General features: G+C 41.9%; 1 protein-coding gene across 1 annotated transcript in view; it reads left to right on the top strand.

Moving 5' to 3' along the window:
• Positions 1 to 20,231, top strand: part of GRIN3A (glutamate ionotropic receptor NMDA type subunit 3A) — a 148,874-nt gene extending 128,643 nt beyond the window's left edge. Inside the window, exons 7-9 of the mRNA XM_019729259.2 lie at positions 9,857 to 10,021; positions 11,272 to 11,348; positions 15,979 to 20,231. Of these exons, the coding sequence (XP_019584818.2) occupies positions 9,857 to 10,021; positions 11,272 to 11,348; positions 15,979 to 16,318 (582 nt within the window). The 3' untranslated portion in view covers positions 16,319 to 20,231. The remainder of the gene's footprint in view (positions 1 to 9,856; positions 10,022 to 11,271; positions 11,349 to 15,978) is intronic.
• Positions 20,232 to 25,396: the final 5,165 nt, after the last annotated feature.

The raw sequence follows: 25,396 nt of genomic DNA, 5'->3' as shown, positions 1-25,396 counted from the left end.
CAGGCAGCGGCAATGAAGATTCTGGTGGCAGAGCACCCTCCCCAGGATGCTGAAGTGGTGTTGCTCCTGCTACCGTGTTTCCCCGAAAATAAGACCTAGCCGAACCATCAGCTCTAATGCGTCTTTTGGAACAAAAATTACTATAAGACCGGGTCTTATTTTACTATAAGACCCAGTATAATATAATGTAATATAATATAATATAATAATATAATACTGGGTCTTATATTAATTTTTGCTCCAAAAGACTCAGAGCTGATGGTCCAGCTAGGTCTTGTTGTCAGGGAAATACAGTAATCAAAAGACGCAGAGATGGGCAAGCACATGCCTATAGCAGAGGTGAACGCTGTCTGCACTGGCTAAGCTTAGTTTTGAAAATCAGACTTGAGGCCTGGCGGGGAAGCTGAGAGCACTCTCATCACAGGAAGCCGTTTCTCTGTTACACTCAGGTCACAGTTCCTCACATCCTAATAAACCTGCAGTCAAGGGGTGTGCTGGAGCCTATTCACACTGGGCAAGAGCCAATGTGTGTTCATCTCTCCCCAGCTCCATGTTCAGTGACATCATGTCAATAGTTTGAAATCAACCACAGTGGGAAAAAAGCGAAAACTTTTCATTGGTTTGGTTTGTTTTGTTTTGGAGAGCCAGTGCACCAGTAGGTACACTGCTGCCTGCCCTCTAGATGCTACCACCTCAGTGAGGTCCCACTTCACACCAGTGTCTGCCACTTCACACCAACCCTGTTTCTCCCAGTGGAGCAGTCCCCATAGACGGTGCTGAAGGCTCTAAAACAACAGGACAGTGAAACATACTCTCCCTACACATTCTCAGCCAAGAGATAAAAACCAGGTGATCTTCCTCAAGACAAGGAAGATTCGTTTCAAGGAGATTTGTTATCCTTAAATTTTGAAGAAGCTGGTAGGTAGCTAATCTTGACCCTCCTCCCCCCACCCCACCCAAAAAAGTAGGAAAAATAACTCCACAGATTTCGTTACTCTCTGGACACCCATCTATCAAGCCACCCTGCCATACTTTTTATTTAATAGATTATTTAGGAACCACAAAGAATAAGAGTCCTTGTCCCTTTAATTCCCGTGCAGTCCTAAAAAAAATTTATTAATAATGCATTAGTGATATGAGTCATACCCCATTGCAAGGTAACGTAATTCTAAGACTCAGACACACCTGGGTTTGGATTCAGTTACAACTGGGTTTCTATCACAGTCACCCCTTATTAGCTGTGTGAGCATGGATTCAAAAAGGTCATATTTACTTCCAAGTTAGAATGCTTTGATTTTTCTCTCTGTTGCTGGTTGCCAACAAATCTAGTTCTGTACAACTTTTGGAGGTGACAGATAGTACTTAACACTTACTGAACAACTTTCCCAGATACTGTTACATTTGTTGTTTCATTTAATCATCATAACCACATTGTGAGGTGGGTGCCATCATCTCAGTTTTATAGATGATGCTGTAGAGAGATCTAGAATCTTCTCCAAGGTCTCCCAGCTCCTAAGTGGCAAAGCAAGGACTTGAACCAGGCTTTCTGACCCCAAATGCTGAGGTTTTCCACCTCACTGCATTGCTCCCTATTTTTATGGTTTCTGCATTTCCCTGCATGAGATTCTTTCTGATAGTTTTATTAATGTAATCAAATCAAGCCTCAGTTTTCACAAAAGAGGTGAATTGCTTGTCAAATAGCCTCACCTCTTTGGTTCTATGCATTACAATATATACAGAAGGTGCCAAAAAAATGTATACACATGTTAAGAAAGGAAAAAACTATTAAAATTGTAGTAATATATACCAATAACAAAAAATGAATACAAATGTGTATACATTTTTTTGTACCCCCTATATTAGGCAAAGCAGTCTTAAATCATCTTCCACCTTCATCTCATCTTGAAAAATAAGTGGCGGTATTTAGATTAAACTGATAACAGCAACCAATATCTGTTGAGGCTATACAGATTGGTAACGATATGTTGTTATGAATACTGTATTAATGGATTGTGTCTGCTCTCTACCATATGTTGCAATCCCCAAACCACTAGACCCTTACTTTTTCTTTTTGAAGCATAGAAAAAATATGTTGGTTTGTCCTCTAAATCTATCATGCTTTAGAAGAATTCACAAGAAAAAATCTTCCAGGATTTTTTTAAAATTACAAATTCCATTTTTCACTTAACGCTATTGATTCTCTCTGTTAGGAGGTAGAGTAAATAGTTATTCTGGCTACCATGTTTTATCTATTTTGCATGCCTTGAAAAGAGACAGGCTAGGATGGTTTTTAAAATAAGGTGGCATCGTAATGAGTCTGAACTGGACTTCTCTGCTCTCTACCATAGCTATCCCAGTGGTTGGTGACTGTGAATACCGTGTTTCCCCGAAAATAAGACCTGGCCAGACAATCAGCTGTAATGTGTGTTTTGGAGCAAAAATTAATATAAGACCCGGTCTTATTTTACTATAAGACTGGGTCTTTAATATAATATAAGATAATACCGGGTCTTATATTAATTTTTGCTCCAAAAGACACATTAGAGCTGATTGTCTGGCTAGTTCTTATATTGGGGGAAACATGGCAGCAGCAGCAAATCATATGTCAGCTTTAAAAGGCATTAGCTAATTCATAATGAAAAACAATAATGCTGAAGGGAGACTAACAGCAATAAAGGTGTGTAGATCAAAAGATACAATCTGACAGCTCATAAGCTAAATCTGACCCACAAATAACTTGTTCTGTTGTTAGTTTTACATGCTGTTTGTTCTCACAATTTTTTTATTTGCCAATGTTTTTAAAATCTGAAGATTTTTAAAAATCAAAATCAAATTAGCATAAAGGAACACAGGCCACCCCAGGATAGGATGGTCCTTTTATTGGCTAAAGATCTCTGAAGCATGGGGCTGGAATTAAGTCTCAATGAAGAAAAACGAATGTGTTCCACTCTTTAGTACAAAAGCACAAGATGGACTGAAGTGTTCATTATTTTTTCAAAAATAAAGCAACTGGTCATAAAACATTTATCCCTCCATATGATATTTTCTAACAACTGAAACAACAGAACAGTTTACAATAACACAAACACCGCTGTACAAAATTTCAAACTGCTGTAAAATAAAATCTAACAAAACAAAGCTAACAGGAAAACTTAAAAATGGAAAAATACGTAACATGTTAGGAAAGGAATTGATAGCTTTTTTCAAACTTTTCTGAAATTCATAATTGGGCAAAGGATATAAATATATGATTCATACAAAAGGAAAGAGGGAAAACAAACATGGAAATCTAGTCTCAGTAATTGAATAAATAAAATTAGAATATTTAAAACAGGAAAAAGGTGATTAATTATAAAATAGTGTCGTTCAGGATGTGAACATCCTGTGCATTGGGGCATTTCTAGTAGCACTGGGAATGACCTTCACACTTTTCAATGGCTGCTTCACACACCACAAGGTGTCAATACAGTTATGCCATCTGATGTGGTAATCCCACCCATTGCAATATGTATCTCAATGAACCAAAATGATTTTTTGTATTGCAGCAATAAATATCACACACACACACACACACACACACACACACACACACACACATATATATATATATATAAATAATATAAAAGAAAATTAAACACCTGAGATTTTCAGAGGACTTAAGTCAATTATTACACCTCTAATTAAAACAAGAGGTGAGAATATAAAGCCATTAAAATTAATAAATAAAATGACTGTACGTAGGAGCTATCGATATTTCAGAAGCTCCATAGCCTTTCTTTCCTTTACCTCTCACTAAAAACATTACTCCTCCCCCACCCCAGCTCTCTAATTAAAAATTATTTAGAACACCAGGATTTGGCTTTACAGACTTAAAGAGATCACACAAAGTTTAATGCACTAGGTCACTGAAAAATAAAATGATTTGCCCTGGTAGTCATTTTGCTCTGGGGAAAAGTACTTAATACCAGTAGGTACTAGAAATCTCGAGAGTAATGGTAACAAAATTCTTTTTTCAGGTATGTACTTCATTTAATAAGCATTTATTGAGCACCTACTATACACTTCTAGAGGTACACAAAGAAAGGCATAACCTCAGTCATTCATTTCAGTGTTCTACATGAGAAATAAAGTCTACCTCAAAAGAGGTTATACGAGTATATTCTGTCAGGAAAAAAATGAAGCAGAGTAAGAGGGATAGATTGTGTCCAGAAGAGAAGAGAGAAGACGGCAGCATTTGACTCTTTAACCCCAGTGGTTAGGGTAGACTTCACAGATCAGTAACATTTGAGCAGAGACCTGAAGAAAATGATGGAAGGAGCAATATTGGTTCCTGATGGAAGAGTTTACAGGTGGAGAGAACAGAAGATGAAGACCCTCCAGCAGGAACCTGCTCAAGAGATTTAAGGAAGAGTGAGGAAGCCCACGTGGCCAACAGGTTGAACAAGTGAGAGATGAAGAATATGATGTTAGGAAGTGTGGGACTAAGTCATGTGAGGTCTTGAAGGCCATTGTAAGGACTCTGACATTGACATCTGTATGACACAGAAAACCATCGCTGGGCATTGAGCACAGGAGAGATGTAATGCAGGGACTCTGGTCCTGCTCCCCGCACAAGAACGCAGGACATGGTGAGGCCAAAAAGGAACACCAACAGAGCCATAGATAGGGGAGTCATACCACTATATTCTCGATGGCATCTGGTCAAGACATAAAAGCAAACATCTGCCAGTATCCCAATGAGGTGTCTTCCTGCACCCCCGTCTCGCTGGCGGCCAGGCGAATCACAGGAAGTAGAATCAACACGATCCAGAATCCACCGACTGCTTCTCTGCCAACAAACGCACCCGCTAGCGTAGCCATGGCAGTTATATTAGTGGCTAATGGCTAACCGGTAACAGCTGATGGCCACCCAGCCACAGCAGATGGCCATCTGATTACAGCTGATGGCCATCTAGTAACTGAGCCAGCACCTTTCCACGTGAGGTCGAGAGCCTAGAAACTGCTCTCCTGGCTCTGTCCCCACAAGTGATATTTTGAGTCATTCTGGCTACTATGCTGAAGATAGACTGAAGGGGCTGTTTCAATAGTCTGGGTGAGAGATGATGGTGGCTTTGACCAGGCTGGGGGAGGTGGTAGGAAGTCATTGTATTCTGGACATACTTCATAGGTAGGCTCCACCGTACTTGCAGGCACACTAGGTATAGGATGCTAGAGAAAGAAAGGAGTCAAAGATGGCTCTCAGTTTTCTGGCCTGAGCAATTTCAAGGATGGAGATTCATTAAGATGGGAAAGACTGTGTGAAGAGCAGGTTTCAGGGGGAAAATTAGGAGTTTATTTGGATGTGTTAAGTTTGAAATGTCTATTAGATATTGACGGAATGAGGCTAAGTTGGGAGTTCGGGAAGATATACATTTGGAAGTCACTGGCATATACATGGTGTTTAAAGCCATGAGTCTGGATAAGAATGCGAATGTAACTAAGTAACTGAAGGCCTGCCAATGTTTGTAGTCAGAAAGATGGAGAGGAAGTAGACCAAAGACAGAGGCGAAGAAAATGTATCAGAGAGGATTAAATAATCGACAGTGTCTAGGCTGAACATAAATAAGGTGAAAATTAGCTATTGGATTTGGCAATATGGAGGTCATTCATCGATGGCTGTGACAAGTGTTGTCTAGGTTACAGGTAGGGACAAAAGCCTGATTGGCGTGGGTCCAAAAGAGAATGGGAAGGAAGGAATTAAAAGAAATGAGTATAGACAACTCTTTAAAGGACCAGAGAAACTGAATAGTTGGGTGCTAGGGAGGCTTAGTTCATAGGGCTTGGCCAGTAACACCGAAGGCAAGTGATGAGTGAAATCTTTAACTGCATCACTTGCTGGAGGTTTGAGAACTAATCAGTTATCTAACCCGCTGTCAGATATTTCAAGTGTCTATATCTGAGCAAGACACAAAGAAGGATTTGAGCAGCAACAAAATGGCTGGTCTCGGCCTCTACCTGTCACTGGAAAAACTGATGATCTGGACAGAAACCACTCAGAACATTTGATAGTACAGGCATCTCCCTTTATCACAATCAAATCTGTTCCTGGAAATGTGCTGGCTAGTGAATTTCCAGATGGTGGGAGTCCTTTCCATTATTTTAAATGGGAAAAACAATAAAGCATTCTCACCACTTCATCCAAAACCCCAACTAGTTTCCCTAAACATCACTAAAACACTCTTGGACACCTGTAGGTGTTTAATATCTAATGCTCAATGCATGGATTGTTATATATGACAATCTACGGAGGCTTTTTGAATAATATAAAGCATTTAAAACACATATTTAATGCTTAACACTTCTTTAATGCTTAATTAGTGGGTACTCATGGGTGTGATATATAGAATATGCTTTCCCTTGACAGGGCAATAGACATATGTAAATGCACAATAAAATGTTAAAGAAACATAAGTGTAAATACTTAGCAAAATAAAATAAGCAAGCAAGGCAATTTTTTAATGGTTGCTTATTGATTAAAGAGTTAACTGAGGGCCGGCCCGGTGGCTCAGGCGGTTAGAGCTCCATGCCCATGCTCCTAACTCCAAAGGCTGCCAGTTCGATTCCCACATGGGCCAGTGGGCTCTCAACCACAAAGTTGCCGGTTCAATTCCTCGAGTCCCACAAGGGATGGTGGGCCCGCGACCTGCAACTAAGATTGAACACGGCACCTTGAGCTGAGCTGCCGCAGAGCTCCCAGATGGCTCAGTTGGTTGGAGCGCATCCTCTCAACCACAAGGTTGCCAGTTCGACTCCTACACGGGTTGGTGGGCTGTGCCCCCTGCAACTAGAAAACGGCAACTGGACCTGGAGCTGAGCTGCGCCCTCCATAACTAAGACTAACAATTTGATTTGGAAAAAAGGCCTGGAAGTACACACTGTCCCCCAATAAAGTCCTGTTCCCCTTCCCCAATAAAATCTTTAAAAAAAAGAAAAAAGAGTTAACTGAGATTGGATGGGCTACTGTGAGATGGGAAGGACTAAGTGAAGCCATAAATGGCTGAGATTTGTCCCTGGCTAAGTCCTGGGACAGTCTTCTCTCCTTGGCACACAAATCCCCAAAAGTGTGCGGCTGTGAGCTATCTGATAAAGCTTCAGGTGAAGCAATGGAATGAAGAAAACAAAAAACTTAATGTTTGTTTGCATTTCTTTCCTTTCATTTATGGAGCTCTTGACAACCTGAGTCTGGGCTGTGATTGCTTCGCTGAATGTGATGTCTCTACTTGTGTCACTTGGAACTGCATTCATCATTTTGTCTGCATCATTTACATTTATTTTAAAGACTTGACATTGACATTAAACGAGTATTGCTCCTCTTCTCCTCCTTCCACTGACCAAGGATGCATGTCAAGTTGAGCCAGGGCCACCTTATTAGAACACAAGTTTTCACATGATCATGTGGGGCAGATGCACATGTCTAATGTACAGCATATTCACACAGTGTGGTCCTGGAGGACGAGCCGCTGAATTACGACTGCAGCTGTACATCTTATCACTGAGAGTCAGACACAATTTAAACATTTTCATTGGAGCTCACAGGCAGATTATAGTGGGTTTTCAATCCCAATGATGAGTTTTGAATAAAAATTTTTGTAAGTTATTATAGGGAACAAACGGTAAGAGTTCAGACAGCAAGGAGTCTGCAAATGGTGTTTGATTGAAAGGCAGTGCAGGCTTTGGCATCAGACACAGACCTGAATCCACAACCTGGCTCCCCCATGTATTAACTGTGATCTTGAGTAAGGTAGTTAATCTCTATGAGTCTCAGTTTCCTCAAATATGAAATGAGGGTAATAATGTTTCATAACAGGGTTATTATAAGATCATACATACTGTGCATATATGGTGTCTGGTACACATATTAGATGCCCAATTTGGAAAAAAAAACTATTTTAATTTGTCTATTAGTATGTGGATGTAAACAACAGAAACTTAAAGAAAGAAATGTATAAAATAGACTGAATACAGCGTATTTGTTATTGAGGTAATAAGAGGAAAATGAGACTGATTATGGTTATGCACAAGAAAACAGAGGGGGAAGCCACATATTTAAAGGCAAGATGATTCATTGTAGGTTACATTTTTATTCTCTGTCTTGACAGCGCCTTATGAAAAAGCAGTGTCAGTCTGTTTAGTATTTTGCTGAATGTTTGATGATGTTAGTATTCAAGTCCAAAATGAATTGCCCAGTTTGTTCTTCACCCATAGCAGTAATAACATACGGAATCCTTCTATGATAGCCGCATCCTGTATACGTTACCACAGGTCCAGGCCAAGGGCTATTTTCAAACACATTTATATATACTTTCTGGAAGTCAAGGTTATAGAATTGGTCACCATCTGTAGGGGGATGTTCCAGGAAAAGCCCGAGTACCTTTATAACCCGCAGGGCCCAGTATACCTCACCACACCCTATCCTAGACCAGAATTCCTTGTTCCCTGGGGCTATGCTTCCACCTGCATTCTCAGGTGGCCCAGCTAGTTTTCCTGTCTGTGTCTCAGTCTCCTGGACTTGGTGTATGCTCTATACCCCTGCTCACCTCTACTCATTAGTTCACCATAGATCCTTGCACCCCTCTTTGAGCAACAGCCACTGCCTGAAGTAGCGTCATAGAGGAAATGAGGTTCCAAGGCCCTAGCTCCACAAAGCCTGAAATCTCCAAGCTCTGCCTCTGAACCCTGCCCCCTAGACACACTTCCTGGAATACCCAGGAGGTCTAGCCATGTCTGATCCATGCCTGGCTTGCTGTTTCTCCACAATTGGGGGTGGAGATGGGGAGGATGAAAGAAAGGAAAACCACTTCAAGATGGGAGGATCACCCACATCAATCAAATGAGTGTAGGCTTTGGAGCCAGACTGCCTGGATTTAACTCCCAGTGCAAGTTACTTAACTCCTTTGCTCCTAAGTTTCCTCATCTGTAAAATGGAGATAATAACAATACCTATCTTATAGGTCGTTAAGACTATTAAGCAAGTTGCTACATTGATAAAGTGCTCAGAACTGTGCCTTCCACATATTAAGTGTTACCGCGTTTCCCCGAAAATAAGACCTAATGCATCTTTTGGAGCAAAAATTAATATAAAACCCAGTATTTATATTATATTATGTTATATTACATTACATTACATTATATTATATTATATAGACCTGGTCTTTTTTTTTATTAAAGTTTATTGGGGTGATAATTGTTAGTAAAGTTACATAAATTTCAGGTATACAATTCTGTATTATATCATCTGTAAATCACATTGTGTGTTCACCACCCAGTCAATTCTCCTTCCATCACCATATATTTGATCCCCTTTACCCTCATCTACCACTCCCCACCCCCTAGACTCGGTCTTATATTATATTATTATATAAGACCCAGTCTTATATTATAGTAAACTAAGACAGGGTCTTATATTAATTTTTGCTCCAAAAGACGCATTAGAGCTGAATGTCCAGCTAGGTTCTTATTTTGGGGGAAACGCAGTATCTATTTATGTCTATATCTCTCTATCTCTATTTTTGTCTCTATTTCTCAGTCTCTCTCTAGAGACTGTAACGTGGCCCAGACTCAAGGCCTCTGCACAAGTCCAGGGACCACTCCTACAGTAGGACTATATGTGAGTAACATGCCAGGAACTGCTCTGCAACAGCCCTCCGCCCGGGCTAGATCCATTTCAGAGTAGTATGCCGTGAGGTCTGCAGAGCACACAGGGAGGACAGTGTCCCGCTTTCTTTGGGTCCAGAAAAGAAGAAGGTGTGTCCTAGAATGAACATGTGTGGGGCCAGGGAAACATCACATCCATAGTCTTTTTCTCCTGTTGCCACAGACTCTGCAAATGGGCATCAAACACTTCTCTGGACTCTTCATGCTGCTGTGCATCGGGTTGGGTCTGTCCATCTTGACAACCATTGGTGAGCACATAGTGTACAGGTTGCTGCTACCACGAATCAAGAACAAATCTAGGCTGCAATACTGGCTCCACACCAGTCAGGTAAGTGCCACAGGCGTCTTGCTCCAATATTCGTAAACGTCAGTATTCCCAGTAATGGGAGAATGCAGAGCCCCAAGTCAGACCGACAAATGACAAGTTACCAAGAGCTCTAGGGTGGTGTAGATACTGTCAATGTAGAGGATAATGTAGAAGATAGAGTTTCTTCTATCCCATTAAGTCATTTCCCCTTAAATTAAGCTATCCATAATGCCCCTTCCTTTCACACAACCCTTCACTGCTGCTCACAATGGAAGCCATAGAATTGTTTTTAACCTGGTTTCACTTAATAGTGACAATCTGAATAGATGGTATTAAAGATATGTTTCCTATAGATTTTTTTCTTGCCAAAATTGAAACTCATTAAATGAGCTTGAAGTCTCTGCATCCCTTTAGATCAGGGGTGTCCAAACTGCAGCCCGCTGGCCAACTGCGGCCCACAATCCATTTTTAATTGACCTGCAGCAAATTCCAAAAATATATTTAGTTTACTTAAATAAACCAGGTAAGGCAATACGGACTTTACCTCGAGTGAGTGGCCCGGCTGTTTGTGTATTTTACCGCATATGGCCCTTGGTAAAAAACATTGAAAAAAGTTTGGACACCCCTGCTTTAGATGAACCAACTAGCCCTGTTCTCTCTGCATTTTCAATGGTCCAGAAAACGGGGCCATTTTCACCCCATTCATCTGTTATGCTGACCTCTCGACTTTGTTATCACAGTACTTTTCTTTCTAGGTAGGTTACTGTCATTGGCTCGATTACACTAGAACCCTATTTTTCCTGCTTTCCTCCTAGGAAGTATTTGGTTTCCTAAGGAGAACTCCCACAGACAACTGATTTTCTCCATTGTATGTTAACATGATTGGTTGCTTTCTCAGGAGTTCTTTCCTTCTTTATTTTGGCTGCTAAGAAGTTCAGACAAGTTTTTGACTCACCTTTAGCAATTACACAAGGCTCTTTGCCACACATTAGTTACGATAGCTCTACTTTACATCACATACCTTTTAACAACCCAGAGCATTTCTAAGCTTCCTATCAAATTTTTTGTTTCCTCCAGGTAGAATAATAACTGATAATTAGAATTCTTGTTCTCTTGAGATTTGGGAGTGAATGTTGATCTGTTTACAGGCATCCCTGGAAATTTATTTAAAGAGGCCAAGGTTTGCAGGGACGAGAGAATCTCAGGCGGTACTTTGTCCCTGACTGTGTGTTTCTAATGATCTCTATGCGTGAATCTGTTCTTTCCACCAGAGATTACATAGAGCACTAAACACATCATTTGCAGAGGAAAAGCAGCCCCATTTCAAGACTAAACGTGTGGAAAAGAGGTAAGAAGGGACCAGTGCCAGGTTTCTTCAAATTTTGTTAATATAAAAGTTTACAGATGTAACTGAGACTCCATGCTCAAAAGGGGAATAACGTATAAATAATTCAGATCAAATTAGAACCAAGTTGCTGATAAACACAATCAGTAAAAATAGATGTGGTTTCAAATAGCAATAAAACAGACAGAAACCATATCTGTACATATATGAACGCTGAAATGCAGTCTAGGCAATGTATGTTGTGGTTGAAAGTGCAGATGTGGTTTCTAGAGTCAAGCAGCTGGATCCAAATCCTGTCTCTGACATTTACAATATGGGTGTCCTTGGGCAAGTTATTGATTTAACCTCTCCATGCCTCCATTTCCTCATTTGTGAAATGGAGATAAAAAGAGTACGTACTTCCTAGAGATGCTGTAAGGATGAAATGAAATAATACATGTAAAGCCCTGAAAACAAAGCTCTTTTCAGCAATTACTCTTGTGTACCAAATACACGTAAGGCTTAATTCATGAATACTGCAGGTAATTGATTTCATGTGATATGGCCTTTTTGGCATGTTTCCACTCCCCACTCCATTCCAGCACTCCTAGGAATAGTTGAAATCTGCAACAGATGTGTTCTGCTTAATCCATTTCTTGGCACTCTTCCTACAAACTCCCCAGAAAGGAGCATCTCATTAACAGGAAGTAGCAAGCATTAAATGCACAGATGACATTTGAAAATTGGAACTTCGCACCTTCCCCACATCCAGCCTGTGGATGACTGTTGCGTGTTTCATTCACGGTGGCTAAAGATGTCACAAGCATTTGGGTCTGGTTCCTGCCTGGCGGCTGTTGAATGCTGCCTTGAGGCGGCCCTCCTGTTTTCTTCCACAAAACCTCATTTGAGGGCATTATCTCCAAGTAACTGTCATCTATGGCAGATTCTCAGCCCAAAGCTTGGCTTTCTGGGTAATTTTGAAATCTGACACTCACACTTCTCATTCATCATAGAAGAAAAGGAAAAAGGTGAAATACATGATTAGTTCTTATTATTTGAAACTCCCCTGAGACTGCTTGCAGTCGTCTTCTCTCCACTGTGCATCTAGCGTGCCAGAATCACTTCCGATACATCCCTTATAGCCTCTCTTTCCAGTCTATGAGCTCACACCCCTCTCCCTCTCAGTCTGTGGTCTTCCCATATCATACTGCAGCGCTGTGAGGAACAAGCTGCAGCCTAATCAGGTCACAGCTGTTCTAGGTCATGTTACATATGTTTTTTCTGTGATTATTTTTGACATAAATTTTTAACCATAGGAACACAAGAAGACATAACAGCAAAGACATCATCTTCTAATGACAAAACATTTGTTTTCCAGCCATAATAGAAGCAGGAAGCCCAATAATCCCATTTCCAACTGTGATGAGATTCTTATTCCATCTCTCTCCCCTAAATTAAGAACCAAATGTGTTTTTCACTCGACTAATCCACTTTTCTTTGTGAATTCCCTTCTGGAATTCCTTATTTTAAGCAGATAAGGCAGAACACACCCCCATGGCTTACCTTGGGCCCACCTGTCCTGTGCCACCTCCCTACAACCTAACACTCATTGTAAACTTTCAAAGTCAATGAGTGTTTGAGGTCCCACAGCTGTCAATGTCTCTTCTGAATGGTCTATTGGAGTTTCGAACCTCAATGTTACGTAATTGCTCTGTGGAAGCGTGTTTTGCTCATGTTTAGTGTTAAATACAGTTTACTCACTGGTCACATTACATTCCAAGGCTGAGGAAAGAAGGCTTGATACAAAACTCAACCTAAACACTGTATAAGCCAGCAATGTAACACGCTCATTCCTTCCAATTAGACACTAAGTCTGACACTCAGCATCAGTCACCTTGCATTCGTAGGTGGTCCAGAGCCACCTGTCAATGATCAGAGCAATTGTGATGCTAGTAACGGGTTTGTCGTGGAATCCAGCTTTTGTTTATCCTTCTATATTATATTCTCAGATACATGTACAAAGCTCTGGAGAAAACCAGATTGGCTATATCCACTTACCTGATTTCTGTGGTTGCCTGGACAGTCCAGGAAAATGGGTAGATGCCCTACGCCCAGGTTTTCCCCATTATGAATCATACTATGGTACTAGAGTTAGTTCTGTTGGCTTGAAGACACTCTCTCCCTCTTTGGAAGGATATCTATGCAAATGCCCATGTCTGCTATGATTTGACATTCCTCCTGTGTGCTCCATATTTATTGAATGAATAAAGCAATAGATAAATGAATGAATTACTAACATATGGGTTTGAGGAAAGGCTCAGAGAAATTTGGGGCCATGATATGAAAGTAGATATTGCTCCTTTTTTATGTAACGCAGAGAAAAAGGTAGATATTGCAAGAGATTATTTATTTACATATAGTTCTTGCTTTATTCAACATGTGATTTCATGTAACTTTTGGTCTATCCTTCACCCCACTGGCTTTCTAATATGCCATCCTTTTTCCTTTCCTCTCACCCCAAGATACACAAACATTGTAAACCACATAGCACTTACCACAAATAAGATTATTTTGAAATTATTCAAACTCAATTGGAAATGATTTAAAGGAAAAATTAAAGGGAAGTGTAAGGCTAGAAGGAAAATTATAACCACATCTTTGATCCAGGTATAAAACCAGTAGAGCTATAAATGGGTTCATTATAGAATTTTTACCCAGCCCAGGATACATAAAAGCTGAGCTCTGGTGCTCCCTGCTCATTTATATGAGATTTAAACTATGAGAAATATTAAAGACCTACAGGGTAGTTTGGCATGTGTTTGTGTATTTTAATAACTTGGGGCATGTATCAGTTAGTTATTGCTGTGTGAGAAATTATCTCAATACTTAATGTTTTAAACAACAGTGAGTTGCTTATGAATCTATGGGTCAGCTGTGCAGTTTACTGATCTGGGCCAAACTTGGCTGATCTTGGCTATATTTGCTCCTATGTCTGCAGCCAGCTTGGGGACAGGGGGGAAAGCAGCTAAGGGCTGGCTGGTGTCTGATGGCTTCAGCTGAATCAGCTGGGAAGACTGCGGACTCTCTCCACAGGGTCTGTTATCATCCAGCAGACTAGTCTGGACTTGTTCACAGGCAGTGGCAGGGTTCTGAGAGAGACAGTGGAACTGTGAGAGGCTTCTTAAAAGTTGAGGCTTAGAACTGCCTCCTGCCACTCCTGCCACTTTCTATGGGCCAAAAAAAGTCAAGAGACCAGACTAAATTCAGAGGGAAGGGAAAGCAGACGTTCTCCCCTTGCATTCCCCCCGTAAGGGGTGTGGATAAAAGGAAGAACAAAGGATTATGACGGTTTTTGCAATCTACCACAGGGCAAAATGAAACAAAATCATCCTATTAAGTTCTTGTGTTTTCATTCCCATCCACGTAACTGAATCAAGACTTTATTAATTATCCCTCCCTTTCCCCGTCCCTACAGGTCTTTCCCTTCTTTCCCAGCCTGTAAGAGTCCAGTAATGAAGTCTTGACTCAGTTATATGGATGGAAACAAAGGCACAAGGACTTCATAGAGTGTTTCTATTTTGTTTTGCCCTGTGGTAGGTTGCTAAAGTGGTCATAAGCCTCATCCTCCTTCTCCTCCAACAACGCTGGAAGAAATCAGCAGCGTTGCTGCTTAGGGCTGTAATCTGTTCTTGTAGCAAGAAACTCTTCTCGTGGCATCCAGCTGTCAGAGAGTATTTCAGAAACCAGATCCCCTTCTTCCTGTGCCTGGCCAGCAATAACTCTCTGGCTGTCTACGGCCATCTCTCTGAGATGGTGGTAGGTGGTTCAATGCAAGCCTGAAAGAGGATTATGAATCCATTTCTATTTGACTTTCACTATCCCAGCAAAAATTTGAAGCTTTCTTGGGGGGAGGGGGGTTTGTTAAGCTTCAGAACTGAGCTATCAGCCCTATAACGGGAAACTTTTTGCTGAAACTTGCAGCTTGTATGCTTTTATTCTCCTCAAACTCAAGGAGTAGTAAACATCCGAGTGGTCCTACGGGACTAAGGATGAGCCTATCATAGTATCTACCATCCGGCTCATGCTTAGAGCCCAACAGTTGAATAAACCAATTCTTTCTTTGACCAGCTTTCTAGCCATAGAATGTTTCGAGACAGTGCTGATTTCTGAGCCTCGCCGGCAGGAAGGAAACAAGAAGGCATCTTGGGTTCTTCATAAAAGAATGTGCCATACTCTAGTCCATCAGCCCTCAGATGATAACACCCATGCCCACTTTCAGGACAGCATAAGACTTGATAAGACCTTGAACTTCAGTTAAAAAGAATTGTATTGGCTCCTTTTGTACCCATAATACTACCATGTTTCCCCGAAAATAAGACCGGGTCTTATATTAAGTTGTGCTCCAAAAGATGCTTTGGGGCTTATGTTCAGGGGATGTCCTCCTGAAAAATCATGCTAGGGCTTATTTTCTGGTTAGGTCTTATTTTCGGGGAAACACGGTGTCTAGCAGGCTGTCTGTCCATGGCTTTGTTACTCATGTCTGAATGCGTACCCAGCTCCATATTATGCTCACAGGAAATGGCTTAACAATCAGGCATAACACGTTGAGAGCTGCAGAGTGAAGGTCAATCTAAAGTGCCCCTTTGGTTCCTAGGTCCAATGTGGGACCCCGTCAGCTCTCTGTGTGGAATACTTCCAATCTGAGTCATGACAACCGACGAAAATACATCTTTAGTGATGAGGGAGCACAAAACCAGCTGGGCCTCGGGACCCACCAGGACATCCCGCTCCCTCAAAGGAGAAGAGAGCTCCCTGCCTCGCTGGCCACCAACGGGAAAGCAGACTCCCTAAACACAGCTCGGAACTCAGTGATGCAGGAGCTCTCGGAGCTGGAGAAGCAGATTCAGGTGATCCGGCAGGAGCTGCAGCTGGCGGTGAGCAGGAAAACGGAGCTGGAAGAGTACCAAAGGACGCACCGGACTTGTGAGTCCTAGGTGACCGTGTGCTCCCGTCTCAGTTCCTGGCCTTCCTCTGAGCCCTTGAGACACTTTGTAATGCTCTTTTGTAACGACTGACAAAGGTGTGGGAACCTGAGGTCTAGGTCTTCTTAGCGGTCAAGTCCGCTCTGCCCAGACTAAAAAGCAGCAGCAGCCCTTCCCAAGCTCACTCCCTAGGTCTCCAGGGTAGCAGTCTTTCAGAGCGAGAATCTTTAAATAGCCAGGAGTGAACTCTGCGTAAGGGATCTGTGAATAACCACACAACCCCAGCTCCTGTTAACCGTTTCACCAGGTGCCACAGTAATATTTCTGGGTTTTCAGTCCTTTCTCTGCCCTATCAACAAGAGGGAAAAAATGATTCCTCACACCTGTGTCTTACTGGGTTGTTGGGTTTATTCTTAGTACAGAACGGGATTATCCAGGGTGTGGCTTTTGATACAACTCCCCGTCTAGATGTGTTCCTGCATTCTGAATGGGGAACAGGGTGAGCGCTAGAGAAACTTAGGATAGGGCAGTGGGTGCTTAAAACGTTAACTGAACTCATTGGTATCACAGCAGGCCAAGGATTGATTGGATCGGGCAAGAGCCATGGTATCGAAAGGGTCATGGACCTCCGATACCATCCTAACATTTACTAGGAAGACGTTTTCGTGCCACTATGAAAAGGGACAGGGATGTGGTGAGTGGGAACAGAGGACAGCATGAAGAGGCATTAAAAATGTACACGTGCTTTTAGAACAAAAGCTCTGGGCCAGAAAAGCACTTTGGCTAAGGAATGAATAGAACTAGACTTCTAATCTACCGAAGCTTCTCCACTACAGTGCGTGCCTTTTGTGAAGGAAAAGGAAAGCGAGAAAAGCAAAGCAAGGATGTGGCCTTAGGATAAAACTGGAATATCCCTGCTTATTGCGTGTACAGGATATGTGAGCTAGGGGTTAAGTGAAAATATTCTGCAGACCACATACCAGGCCACGTTCAGATGGGCAGTTTCCTCTCTCTCAGCTCTCAGAATCCCAAAAGTGAATCTCAGTCTTGTGAACATCACAAGCTTCACCAGCCAGGAATGTACCCTGTGCTTTTCATATCTGTATTGCAAATCTCCTGGCCTCACACCCACTCTCCTCCGAGGACCTATGACCAGGTTGGTCCCTCCAGTTCTTCCCCAGGCTCCATCTAATGGCCCCAAGAGATTGATATCAGTAATTGTGTTTCCCTCTGCTGAGCCATCCCTTTCCTAGCGTACAGCTGCTGGACATGCAGAAAGAGGAAGGAAAATGGGATCTATAGAACATCAGTTCCCAGTGTTAGGGTAAACAGGAATCATCTAGGAGCTCATTAGAATGCTGATCGTCAGGACTCTTCCCCAAAGATGGGGGGAGGGAGAAGACTCGAAGTGAGCTCAGAAACTCGTTAACCAACATCCCCGGGTGACTGACACATGTGGTCCAAAAATTAATCTTCAAGAAACACTGTTCTAGACATGGAACTGCCCCAGGCAAGGGGAGAAGTGGGAAGAGCCTTTCTGAGAGTTCTTTGAACTTCTGCACACACCTGCCCATTCAACTTCCGCACAGCCACTCCCACCCCAGGCACCATTTAGGACTCCATGTTTATCAGTTATTTGCTTTATCTCTCAGTGCTCTCCGCTGTATCCAATCCATTTGAATACCTAGTGAGTTTGCAGCGCTGTGGCAAGCCCTGGTGTTGTCACAGCCACAGATCCCTACAAAGGCACTGCGCTCTCACTAATTTTGGATGGAATGAATCCCTGCCTTTCCACCAAGGGCGACCCAGTCTCCCAGGCAAAGATAACACCCTAAGCTGTAATTAGATAACACCTTAGCAGTTACTTAATTGTCTGAGAAAACCCAGGGGTGGCTGTAGGCGCAGAGATACTGATGAGGGAGGTGGGAGGGCTCTAAACTTAGACTTCATCAGCCACACAAATGAAACAGTTCAACAGTGAGGGAACAGGTGGGCCCTGGTAACAGAAAGCACCACTCTGCTTTGAATGAAATGCCCTTCCTCCCATGTTCTCACCCCAGACTCAGAAGTAGGTTTGCAACTGCCTTTGGAAGATTATGCCCCTTAGCCATCCCTTCCCATCTGCAACTGCTGAGGATGCTGTAGAGACTCTGGCATCATGCTCTGTGCACCCCTAAACCTCTGTACAGCCTGGGAGGCTAACTCCACGTGTACCTCAATGCACATAACAGCCAGGCTCCTCATGTTGTACGTGAACGTTTTTATAACTCAACTCACTTCCTGACTGTACTTGAGAAGCTGGTTATTGAAAGGAACCCAGAGGTGAATTCTTTTGTAAAGAATCCTTTTGTAATGCAATTACTTATCCCTTAATGTATCTGTTTTGTAAGTTTGGATTTTTGTATATCAGGTTTACCTTAAACTTCTCTACTGAGGCATTCTGAGCAGAGGTGATAACATGCCAGACCGCCCTGCCTGTCCACAAAGTAGGCGACCAGTGCACAGCTCCTTGAGTGTCTTCTGAGAAACTATGGGGCCAAAACTGTGGCCAGGACACGGCAAGAAGCAGCAGGGACTGAAAGCAGACTTACAGCTTGAAATGCCTCCAGGTTCTAGATAAACAAAAACAAAGCATAATTGCTTGCGGTTAAATGAAGCTGTCTTCATGTTGATTAGCGATGGTAATTTTTATCGGTAGTGATTGAACAGTGTTTTGCAATTTGTGAAACAGTGTGTTGTGTTTTGTAAAAAGAGTTCATGAAATGGTGGGTCCTTTCAAAACCCTCCTTTCTATTCTGTTCCACCTCTGTTCTCTCAACTCCCCTCAGGCTCAAAAACACAAGGATCAGAAGTCCTCAGGTGGAGGGTGGTGTTTTGGTAAAGAAGAAAGACGTAAGGCAGGCCACCTTGCCTGTTTGAGGGCTGTCCTACTTCATGAGATCAGGAAGGCCATTTCTTTTTCCCCAAGCTCTGGTGCTGGGAAACCTGGAACGTGACAACCTAATTATGTCGCACACCCCCAACCGTCTTTTCCAAGGAGGAATTTCTGGAACTGGAAGCACACAGTGAAGTATGACTCGGGGAGTTAGAACAGAGAGAGCACTTGGTTCATGTAAATAATAAGGTCCCCAGAGTATGGATGCCTCAAGGTAGAGGAGCCAAGGGGATTCCTTCCAACTAAAGACAAGTTGGAAGAATGACTGGGACAAACAAGTGAGGCAGCCACAGGGACACTCAGTGGAGGTCTTTCATGTGCCTGGAGGTGACGCTCCATTATTCATGAATCTTGTTGTGGCACAAACTCTATAAAGGAGCTGCTGCTTCCGTGCCAACCAGAGAAGTGGTAGGTGGGACAAATGCCAAGGAAACAGAGCCAGGTCGTCTGGCAACAGGCTTCTCAGTGTTGGTCTTGGGTCTGTCAGAGCTTAGGAGCTAGTGAGCACTCCCTGGTGTGGATAAAGGAAGGAGAAAGGAACTACTTCAGAGCCTCTCTTCCTCCCCACTCAGACTTTTGATAAGCAAACCAGAAAATCCAAGTCTTCAGAAGACACTGCTTTCTAGTCATCAAAACCACTTCACTATCTTTACTGTTTAGTTCTTTCTTCCCTCACAAACACTATCCATCTAATCCAGAATTCCCTCTCTTTTTTTTCAGTTTAGTTCCTAATTGTTTTATGAGAACAATGTACTTAAAAGTATTTTCTTAAGGTTTGTAAAGAGTGTTTGCATCGTGTCTTCATTTCAATGTGTTTGCAATCGCTCCGCTCCAGGAAGAACTGAAATGCTGTCTTGTGAGCATGAAGTGAACAGGCTGTTTTGCTCCAGCCACTTTTCTTGTACAACCACGTGGATGGACTAAATGTCCTCAGGTCTTTTCCATCTTCAGTTTCTATGACTGTGGAATAAATGTTCAGATAGAAACTTCGCTTTCGGATGTACTGCCGGCATTGTCTTTGGGAATTGAAATGTTGATATGGCACCAGGTCCTTCCTAACAGGGGACTCACTGATGCTGTGATTTATGCTTATTTCCTTGGTATAGTCCAAAGTGGCACAGAATATGCTGAAAAAACTCTGAACGCTGGCATCATGCAGTAGAACTGAAATGGCTTCCTCTGAGAGAGACATTGAAGAAAAGCCACAATATTAAGCTCTGCCCTGACCACCCTCATTTAGTAATTCAACAAACATTTTGTAAACAGCTTGTATTTATGTGCCAAGTGCTGGAGACACAATGGTGAATAACATGGGCATGGTCTCTAACCTCAGGGACCTTCTCACAATATGTCCTTTCCATCACCTCTAAACAGACAATACTGTAAGAGCTAACATTACTTATTTTATAAACCATTTTAATCTTCATTAAAACCTCATGACATATCTACTCTAGACTTTCTAGAGTAGATAAACTAGACCTCTAGTTTACAGAAGGAAAAGCTAAGGGCCAGGGAATTATGTAGGTTATCCCAGATCACGTGGCTCGTAACAGTAGTAGCAGATATTCTTACGCAGACAGTGCAATTCCTAACAACCTGCTATAGCATCAGAACTCTGATCGTTGCCTTACAACTTCCTCTTTTTCCTCTAACCCCTTTTAGTCTTTCTGCCCTGCCTCCGCCTGGCCCCCAGCTCCACGGACATGGAAGCCCATGTGGTAACTGCACCTGCATTGCTCCACTTGAATTCAACAATGAATCACACGAGTGACACAGAAATAGTTTAGGCATCTCTTTTGGCTGCTTTCTGGTCCAACCAAGAACTGGTATAAACACAGCTGAAAATCACTCAGCAGTCCTCAGTCCCCAGTATCTGTCTCTGACAACTCCGGCAGTTTTGGCTGCTGGCAAACTTGCCGTTGTGAGTCTAGCGAGCGCTGATGCATTCTTCACATGCATTCATTTTGGAATATACCCAAGTCAAATCTCATAAACATATAAACCTACTTTAACCTAATTTGACTAACTTACCCAAGGCATTTTTGGGGTATGCATCAATCATTCCTTCTGGGGGGATGATTTTGAGCCAGGCATTGGGCTAGCTGCTGGAGAGAGAAAGATAAAAAAGCAGATTCTGACCCCATGGAGCTCAGTCTAGTGGGGATACACACACTGGTAAAAAAATGTGACTGTACTCTGATAAATGCACATCAGGTATTACAGGAACAAAGAAAAACACTTGTGTGTATGGGGGTACATTGAGTTGGGAAGGTGTGGCAACAGGGCAACTTAGAAACATCAAGTAGTTAATACGGCAGAAACAAATTCAATGTGGATGGCAAGCTATAGACTGGAAAGAGAAAAGCAGAGGCAAGATCACTGTGCTAAATTGGATTTGTATCCCAAAGACTATTGGAACCATTAGATTTTAAGGTGAAGAGGGACATATTTAAAAGATCAGGGTCCTCACCACTGGGTGGAACTGATCAGTCCCATGCATTTAGTTTGTTTGTAGGGCAGTGAGCAACTGAAGTTAACTTTTTGATTCTCGGGAATGACTCAGGCATGACACCATTTAACCAGGACAGGTGGACTTAGAGATGCACAGACAAACACATGTAGCCTAGATTCCAAAAAGAATGTCAGTCTTTTTTTTTCCTGGAAATGGGAAGAAAATGTAGAAGAAAAATTGACCTCTCAATTTCATTATTCGTAATAATAAAAGTTAGTATTTTGAATATTTATTAGGTGCCAGGCACTGTGTTAAATGTTTTGCCTATATTGGCTCATTTCATCCTCAGTACAATGCTGTAATGTAATTATTACATATAGATGAAGAAACTGACACAGAGCTGAAGTAACTTGGTAATAAGCGGCAGGGCCATACTCATCCGAGTCTGACTTCGTGTGAAATAGGTTTAGCACAGCACCCGGAATCACAATAAGCACTCAACAAATGCAGAAACAGACTGGATGAGGAAGAAGAAACCTAAGATCCTTTTGGTTCAATTTTACTCTACAACAAAGTGAACAGGAACTCAATGAACAGAACAAAACGCAGTCCTACTCTGCGGCCTGGTAAAGATCCTACTCACACGAGAACTATCAAGGATAAATACACTGGGCTTATAAAAGTCTTCGGAAAGATTCAGGAAGTATTTTCACTTATTATCTCCCTGATGACAAGCACTCTATTGATACAGTTTTCCACTTAGGGTAAAAAAAAAGACCAGTAGAGATCTGTCACATTTTGATTCTGCTACTAAACTGAGTGACCCTGGAGCCTGTGTCCTCATCTTTAAGGACATGGCTTGAGGTCCCTTTGAGCTCGCATCCTAGCTTTCAAATCATTCTACTGCGTAGATTTCAGTAACCTGAAATCCTCAGAGCTTATCATTTTATATTAATGTGAATATGCTATGATTCCAATTTTGTCTACAACTTCCCTCAAAAAAAAGAGAAGCTCTCGCTATCGTGAGTTGCTTCTGACAGAGGTGTTAGTTTCAGAATTCATAATTCTAAATTTTGTTATCACAAGAGAAATTTAAAATGCAGTCATATATTCTAAGATAACCCACATTCAAAGTTACTTCAATATGTGAAGAAAAATTTCCACCTAGGGGGTGAAAAAAAATGAATAAGGCTTGAATTCATACACTGGTCCAATAAAGCAGACTTCTGAAGATTTGTTAGCAGAACTATGGCACTCAATGAACTTAATCACGCAAATCCTTACCAAGTACTGTGTGCCAGGCCCTCTGCAGGACTCTGAGGAGTAGATTAAGATATCGCCCTTTCAATGTCCTGATTGTAGTAATTGTGAAGTACGGCATGAGACCTGAATATCTAACATTAGAAAAAGACTGAACTTGGGCAGAAATCCCCAGAAGTAAAGCTCCATTTTGGGGATGGGACAATTACAGATCTAGGAGATTATATAGTTATGTTCATGCCAGGCATCTCCTATTGTGTAAACTCCATCTGACGTGCACACAATCCACCAATTATCTACTTACTCTCACTGTAGCTGTCTTATCGTGTCAGGCAGGCAGATTTTTGTGACAAGAACTAGTCAAAACTTTTCTGTAGACCCACTGGCACTTGGGTTTATCAATCAATCGACAGTGCAGGAAAAACCTCAAGGACCACAATTTAAAGGATTCCACACCAGCAAAAGACCATGGAAATTGGTGAGAGCAGCATACGGTTTTCTTCAAGAGCATCACCATCCCAGTAGGTCTAAAAGATGGGTGATCGCTATCGTCCACCATCTCCCCATGAATCCCCATGACACTGAATCACACTCACCACTGAAGTGGCAGGCACATCGTACTGCGTGCACAGAATTCCTGCCCTTGAAGAGCAAAGACACTTGTGGATCTGGACAAAGAAACAAGGAATCCCAATGGAAATTCATGTAAGAATGCAATAGTTAGCAGAAACAGCTGAACATCTTTCAAAACGATCTCTATACGTAGTACCATGTATCCCCCAAAACAGACCGGGTCTTATATTAATTTTTGCTCCAAAAGACACATTAGGGCGTATTTTCAGGGGATGTATTATTTTTTCATGTACAACAATCTACATTTATTCAAATAAATACAGTCATGTCATCTTCTTCTGGAAACATCATCATAATGGACTAAATGCATCTGTCTGGCTGACAATCTTAACTGGGGCTTATTTTCGGGGTAGGTCTTATTTTGGGGGATACACGGTAGGTAAAAAGCTAAGAGCCAAGCCATGTTGTTAAAGACATATGCCCTAGGGCACATCAACATTGATTTTGGTTCAAATCTCCAAGGCAATTCCAAGACAACAAGGAAAAAAAAAAAGAACAAGAGACCATCCCTACAAGACCTGAAAAGTTAAAGAGAAAAGACTCTAGTACTTCTACAATGATCTTTGAAACTGGCATTTATAGGCATTAAAGAAATTCTCTTTTTAAAAGTTCCTTATGGATTTAGTAAAGAAGTGATTGTTAACTTTTGGGGGATTTTTCAAGTTTCAAAATTCCTTTAAGCATCTGAAAAAGCTAATTAATACACACACAACACGAACAAAATCTGGTATGCAATTTGTGGGTATTCCTGAAGCCCATTCATTGGCCTCTTCTGTAGTGAGAAGCCAGCTGTCCAAAAATCACCAGTTTTTTGCTCTTTATCTGAAAATGACTTTAGCTCTCCCTATGTTGCTTGGACCTTAAGCTAGTGGGACTGGGGGCTCCCTGCTTTTCCCAGAATTTCCTAGAGGAACTTCCCCTAAATCCAGCTTCTCATGGGACTAGTGGTTTCCTCCACAACCTTCTGCAGGCTCCACTGTCCCGATGCTGGGCAGCTAACTTTCCTAGCCAAGTGTCATGAACAGTTAATTTACAAATCAAAACCACCTGCTGCCCAAGTAGTCTATTTGCCCTTGAGCCAACAAAGTTCTGTCCAAGATTGTCCTATCAGCACAGAGCAGCAAGGGGAAAGTGTCCTATTACAAACTGCAAATGCACTGTGTGCCCAGGAGCAGGGCCTGACTCCATCATAGCTCTGTGTGTTTTTTTGGGGGGGGGTTGGAGGAGTAAGGAGATCGAAGGACCCGTGACCTCTTCGATAACACTGTAAGATTGCTTAGTTAAACTTGTTTCTTAACCCAAACCACATGACTGAAATTCATCACAAGTCCATCACAAAAGAACATGGACTTTGTCCTTACCCATCTCCTAGGACTGGTAGTAATCAAGAAGGGATCCATTTTACACAACCCCTTAACGGACACAGAGAAGACCTCTGGTTTGCTGGTTCCAACAAACTTGATATTCGAGAACTCTCAACCTAAAGTGCCAGGCAGCCTTATACTCCCTGGGAAACAAGTCACAATCTCTTACGTCCATAATGAGCTATGGAAGAGAACTGAGAACAGTCAAATAATCCATCATCTTTTAGGCATAACCTCTCCTGAAAACAGACTCAATAAAACAACTGGTAGAAAAGTGCTTCAATTAATCAAAGAAATAAATCACTTAAACATAGTTAGCCTCTTAATCTAAATTGATTATTTCTGTTCAAGAGAATTCAATTCTAGCACAGCAGGTGCAAAATCAACTAATACTGACAAATACAAAAGTTTCAAAGAAAAACACAAACACAAAAGCAAACTCCTGC

Source organism: Rhinolophus sinicus, linkage group LG04 (genome assembly GCF_036562045.2).
Source record: "Rhinolophus sinicus isolate RSC01 linkage group LG04, ASM3656204v1, whole genome shotgun sequence".
Taxonomy (NCBI): domain Eukaryota; kingdom Metazoa; phylum Chordata; class Mammalia; order Chiroptera; family Rhinolophidae; genus Rhinolophus; species Rhinolophus sinicus.
This window is presented reverse-complemented; position numbering and strand designations above follow the sequence as displayed.